Source organism: Colletotrichum phormii (assembly GCF_030913505.1).
Source record: "Colletotrichum phormii strain CBS 102054 chromosome Unknown BDP81scaffold_10, whole genome shotgun sequence".
NCBI lineage: Eukaryota > Fungi > Ascomycota > Sordariomycetes > Glomerellales > Glomerellaceae > Colletotrichum > Colletotrichum phormii.
Genome location: NW_026851452.1, coordinates 1,552,517 through 1,558,516, shown reverse-complemented (window position 1 = coordinate 1,558,516; position 6,000 = coordinate 1,552,517). Strand labels below are relative to the sequence as shown.

The window sequence follows — 6,000 nt, the reverse complement described above, 5'->3', positions numbered from 1 at the left end:
CTGACACGTCGAGAAGCGCGAGCTGGCTTGTCTGGGAAGCACACTGAGTGTGCAAGTGGAATCGACATCGAGATTCACTTCCACGGCCTGTTCTTCATTGGAGAGCAGGCAATGGTGACTGGATCGCAGGGTTGTTTATAGAGTCAGACGCAGTCCCGTTGACTTCCTGAAGTAAATTCGCGTTGCTTGGTCATTATCCCCAGCAGTTCTGGCAGACGTACGAGACTGCAGCAGCTTGCCCGTGACTGTCTGTATTGATAGCGAGGTTCTCGCTCTCCTGGTCAACCGGTCGACGGGCGGTATTCCGCGACCTAAATGACGATGTTCGGTCCCCGCTCTTGTTTTTGGAGAAGCAGAGAGAGAGAGAGAGAGAGAGAGAGAGAGCGAGAGAGAGAGAGAGAGAGAGAGAGAATGCTGGGCAGGCGACAGCGGCATGACCCGCGATGGTCTCGAAGGGCCCGTTGCCGAATATGAGTGTCAATTCAGGAATTGTTGATGCAGATGCCGTCTTGTACCTAGGGTCAGCACTGGTTTTTCGATAGTGGCTGTTCTGGCATCGCGTGTTATGGAAAATTGGTGAGAGAGTGTGTGCAGGTACGGCTTGGGAATGCTCTGTCGAGGCGAGGCAAGGCGTGCCATGATGCCGCTACCGCTACCTCGCTCGCAGTCAGTCGAGTTACGGAGCGGATTCCGTTCGTGAGAGAATGGTGGGCTGGCGCATCAGAGTCTAGCGTGTATGTTATGTCTGTGTGGTGGTGCGGCATGCGCAGGTACCTTGCTGTGAGGTGTTGTCGAGGGGAGTGACTTTGAGACTTGAGTGCGAGGAAGAGAAGAGTGGGTGAGGATGATGGATGAACACCCATCCCCCCTCTCTCTCTCTCTCTACGGTCTACCAGTGGGCAGTGGCCCAGTGCCACTAGCACTCTTTTCAGTTCCGTTCGGAGTACAACATACTACGTACCCATGTGTTATCCTGGCCTGAGGCCTCAAGTATGGGGTGCCTTGGGCTTAACGGGGAAAGAGAGAGGCACTGAACTGAGGCAGAGAGTCACAAAAGTCGCAGAGTGAGGCAAGCTACAAAGAGGGAAGGGAAGGAGACATGGATCAGGTAAGGTACGGATATCCATGTTCCGGTACAGGCTTTGCAGGTACCTCGAGGGCCCATCTCAAGCGGCCGTTTCCTGTTCCGACTCGCTGAGAACCCATGTCTTTCCATGTCTTCCCAAAAGGGCCCCATATTTGTCTGTCCTTGTGCTCGATCCCGCTTTTTTTGCGATGGGCTTCCAGTTAGACATGCTCACTGTTGCTGGTTTCCTCGTCGCCGACTTCTCGAAAGTCGGTTTCTGCCATCGGACGCCAGGGAGCCATCAGAGCTTGTCCTGGGTACCTTGAGCTATCCATCAGTCTGCTGCTCTAGCTTCTCTACTTGGGGCTTGGGGCCATTGGACATGCCACCCCGGATCACAAGTCAAGTCTGCGGCGACGTCTGAGGCTACCAGTATCCATACACTCACGCTCACTACCTTACCTTACCGTCTACCATCAACACACACCCACCCTCGAGAGAGATTCCCTACCGAGTATTGACACCTCTGACCTCACCTCTCAATCCGCGTCGATCACCGCGGGGCTAGTTCTTCTCAATCTTCGAACCGTTTACCTCGCCCTTCCTCCGTTCCATACTGCCATACACAGTACACCTACTCTCCCCTTGGCTCACCAAACTCGCTCTCCTCTCTCCGTCTCGGTAGACGGCCATCCCCCCCAGTTCTTCTTCACCGTTCCTAATTCCCAACCCGTGCAAAGGGGAGAGACGAGAAAAAAAAGACTTTGCCGGCCTGGTCACTTTCTCCCAAACCTAACCCCCTTCTTCGATCAAACAAACTTGGTCCAGTCTTCATCACTCCCACCAAAGAAGACGCGCCCTACTTTCGTCCACCAGACCATCTATCCGTACTCTTCCCCGTCGTTCATGCGGCTGTGAACCGCCGAGCCGGCTCAGAAAAACGCGTTCTCATAAAGTACGTATTCTTTCCAGAGCGCACATCCCATTCCATCTGAATCCCGAAGCCCCTCTTTGCTTGGTCTGGTACTTGCCGTTGTCCCACACCCCAAAAGCTCGGTCTCCTTCAATGTCATCGAGATCCGTCCTCCATATTGCAGCCACCAACTTTGGTATATCCACGCCATGCGTGCCACACGCCTTCCTCTTCTGCAATTACTTATCATCAACGCCCCAAGCAGACGTAGACCTCGCCCAGCAATCGAAAATTTTCCGGAATATTTCAACAACATCGCTTTTCGACCGATTTGCGCAGTATCGAAGACGACGAGAAGACTATTATTGCCGACCGACACTCAGTACTCGAAACAGGCGCCGCCTGTCGCTGCCCAACCGCTGCGACTGAATTAAGGAGGAACCTTTCAATGATTGTTGGTTGACCGCGACGCAAAAGGAAGTGCTTCGACTTCGAGCGAAGGAAATCGAGACGTATAGCGAACCGAATCGACGACTGAATGAAAGGGTTCGGAACTAGAAAGGGAATCACACGAAAAGTGGAAAGCCGCCGTGCACGCCAATTCGTCGGAAATCGTTTTCGACGCGGAAGAAGTCAGCAAACTATCGCACAACCGATCCGTGACAGCAACAACTTTGAGTTGACGTAACTCGACATATGCCCCCCACATCGACCATGGCGCAAGGACTGGACGGCATTTTTGCAGAGCTAGGCATCTCGCAGTACCTGGACATCTTCCTGGAGCAAGGATTCGATACGTGGGAGACGATACTGGACATAACAGAGTCTGACCTGTGAGTGAACCACGGCTGTTGCCACGACACATCCTCGAGACTGACGAGGCTATGTTTCCAGGGACGCACTTGGAGTCAAACTAGGACATCGACGTGTAAGTGCTTGACATACATCTGTGATCTACACAAGTCCTAACACAAAATAGAAACTGCAGAGACGTATTGCCAACTCGCGTGGCCTTGCCCCGGATGCATCACTAGTATCGCCCACAAGAGCAAGTGCAGAAGAGTCAAAGCCTGAGACACAACGTCCTGAGCAACCCCGCCTCGAGGTCAAAGAGGGACCTGTTGCTACGAAGCGAAAGTATCGACGTCACCCTAAGGTTCGTAAATCTTGTGCAGACGTACCACTTGTAACTGAACGAAACTAACGGACGCAGCCTGATGAGAATGCACCAGAGAGACCACCTTCGGCCTATGTGCTGTTCTCAAACAGTATGAATAGAATCCAACCTGCCTTGGAAAGGTTGAAGACAGCTGACCAGCCCTGCAGAAATGCGTGATGACCTTAAAGGTCGGAACTTGACTTTTACCGAAATAGCCAAGCTTGTCGGAGAGCATTGGCAAAACTTGACTCCCGGCGAGAAAGAGCCATACGAAACTTCTGCCTTAAAGGCAAAGGAGAAATACAACCACGACTTGGCCGAGTACAAAAAGACAACAGAGTATAGGAAATACAACCTGTACTTACAAGATTTCAAGGCACGGCAAGCCTCCGCAAATCAAGGTGCGTGGAGGTTTGTCGCTTCGAATGGCTGTTCAACTGACCTCGATCCAGCAAAAGAGTCGTCGAAACGTCAAAAGCTCGATTCGGGGGCTCGTCTGCAAAATGGAGGGAGCGCGAGTGCCACACCCGGGAGCCTCAGTAGCACCGGGAGTGGTACTGAGAGTCACCAAGGAAGCGAGCCTCCTCCTAATCGCAAGCAGCGTGTAGGTTCCGTGGTGTCGGTATCCGAATCTCAATACTCGACAGCCGTGCCGACCCCAATTTCCCATCATCATCCCAACGATGATTCCGTACATTCCCCTGCCAGCGTCCAATTCGATAGAGAGAGCTTGCACTCCACAAGTCCCCGTACTGCTCAAAATCGGAACCATCGCCCAACATGGACAGAAGCCCCAGTCAGACCAGAGCCAGTCGCACTTCCGCATCTTCCTTCACTCTCGGATGTGTTCAATAACGGACGAAGCTTGAACGGTGTCTCCAGGTCCCCTGAGGCAAACGGCTTTGGAGGCTTCGCGCCCCCAACACACGCTGGCCCTTCCGCGCCGCCATCGTTGAAGCACGAATATTCTTCCGCAGGGAGCATTTCATCGTCCGGTTCTGGGCTGTCTTTCCCCCGGACACCAGGTGAATCCTCGCTACCGATTCATGCGTTGTTGTCGAACACGACCTTGCCCGGTTCTATTTTCGAACTGCAACCCTCCCCGTTCTCGACTGTGCCGCCTACTGGACCCCCACCCCTCCAGGAACAAAAGCCGCCCTTCGCCGGGCAGCCACAAGCTCCGATTGGGGCATCGAATGGTACTCACAGTCAACCCAAGCAAGGCTTTCCCCAGAGGCTAATGAGGTTTCAAGGTTACCAATCCCCACCTGCCTTACTGAGATTCCAGTCTACCTCCTCAACGGGGACTGATGGATCAAACGTGTCGCAAGCATCATCGGGTGCTTCTTCGTCGACGTCGCTCGGTGTTCAGGAGAGGAATGATCCGAAGCTCGATGGTATGAGCGCGTTGGTGCGGGCGGGCGAAATCGTGAACCGTCGTGTTCAGTAAGCGGACTCGAGTTTCGATGCTAGGTCGGCGACTTCGTATTACGATGCTCGGATGCGCGCAATCTGCTAATCTGGGCTTCGAGTCCCGTCTCGTATGTTTGGCTGTGATTTTATTCGGTTGTTTTTTCGTTGATGGCATCAGCGTTTTGGTCAAGACCAGCCTGGTTGGCTGAGGTCGGTGTGTTTGATTACTTGAATACCCTCATGAATTGGCATCGTTTGGGAATCTTATTTGAGGTGGCGCAACTGGATAGTCATGGCGTTTTTTGATCGTTTGGATTTGACAATTGTTTGTCGTCCCAATGGCGTTGTAAGCTGTGTCGCATGGCCAGACGATGGACCACTTTGGGATACAGGGTGTTGACGGGTACTGCATGATACAAAAGCTCTCTGGTCTCTCGAGGAACCAAAAAACTATATAACCTGTATGAAGAAAGGCATGCGGTATCAATTGAACAAATCGAATTCATTCAGATGAACATGATTGTACGTGAATGTGATAAGAATTCGGAATGTAGGGGTTCAAAAGGGAAAACAACATCAGAGCAAGGCCGGGAGGTTATGACGTCAACCAAAACAGAAGGGGTGAGGACCCTTTCCCTCTGCCTCACATTTCTGACGGGATCATCACGGGCGTTACCCTTTCCTGAACACCTCAGGAACAAGCCAATACTTGCTGCCGAACGGCCGTTGGCACTAGTAGACAGAGCGAACGGCAGCATGGTGGCAGGCATCAAAATGAAGGGTCTTTCCCAATATGAGGAGGCGCCTGCATGGTTGCTGTTGACCACCTCATTCATTGGTGGTGTTTGCGCAAGTAACTCGGTACCCTGAGAAACGTCATAATTCTGTCAGGATTTCGGGGCCCTGGCAGCACCTGGCCTGATTTTCGATTTTTCCTAGGAGACCCCGGTCTTGGCGGGTTTGGTTGGCTGACGGCTGGTGTTGGTTGGTTGGGGTCCCTATTTTATCGTTATTTTTCGTTTTTTGTTTTCCCCTTCCCCTTGGGTAGTTAATTTAGGAAGGCACGGAGGCGGTGGTGCGCCGCCTCACTTTTTTTTTTTTTTTTTTGCTCGGAGGACCCCTGTTTGCCGGAAAACGAAACTAACCCCGATTGTTACTGCCCCCCCGTTGTCCCGTACAGTGGTACTATGACCCCCCTGCTTTGTGAGGAGTACTCATCGGACACGAGTAAGGTGATGTGTTGATCTGTAGGCAGGTTCAAAGTGTGTGGAATTTGCAATGTCTCGTGATTGTTGCAGGATGATTCAGACGTTGGGTGAATTTCCTTGATTTTTTTGTGATGATCCCGATTGTGGTTAATGTGCGAGGCTTTTCTCATCGTCGGCGATGAACCGAACCTGCGCGGCGAAGATGGGCAGGAAGGGTACTAAGGTGAGATGAGTGAAAAAC

At 52.3% G+C, this 6,000-nt stretch overlaps 2 protein-coding genes across 2 annotated transcripts; one reads left to right on the top strand and one right to left on the bottom strand.

Moving 5' to 3' along the window:
• BDP81DRAFT_30068 (uncharacterized protein) lies at window positions 1-587 on the bottom strand. The gene has a single exon (XM_060583121.1). The coding sequence runs from the start codon at window positions 433-435 to the stop codon at window positions 136-138; it is 300 nt and encodes a 99-aa protein (XP_060445488.1). The 5' UTR covers window positions 436-587; the 3' UTR covers window positions 1-135.
• Window positions 588-2,693: 2,106 nt separating this feature from the next.
• BDP81DRAFT_488885 (uncharacterized protein) lies at window positions 2,694-4,893 on the top strand (the record flags this gene model as incomplete). The annotated part of the gene is made up of 5 exons (XM_060595249.1): window positions 2,694-2,812; window positions 2,874-2,907; window positions 2,959-3,135; window positions 3,193-3,247; window positions 3,306-4,893. The coding sequence occupies 5 exons, from the start codon at window positions 2,694-2,696 to the stop codon at window positions 4,586-4,588; spliced, it is 1,668 nt and encodes a 555-aa protein (XP_060445487.1). The 3' UTR covers window positions 4,589-4,893.
• Window positions 4,894-6,000: the final 1,107 nt, after the last annotated feature.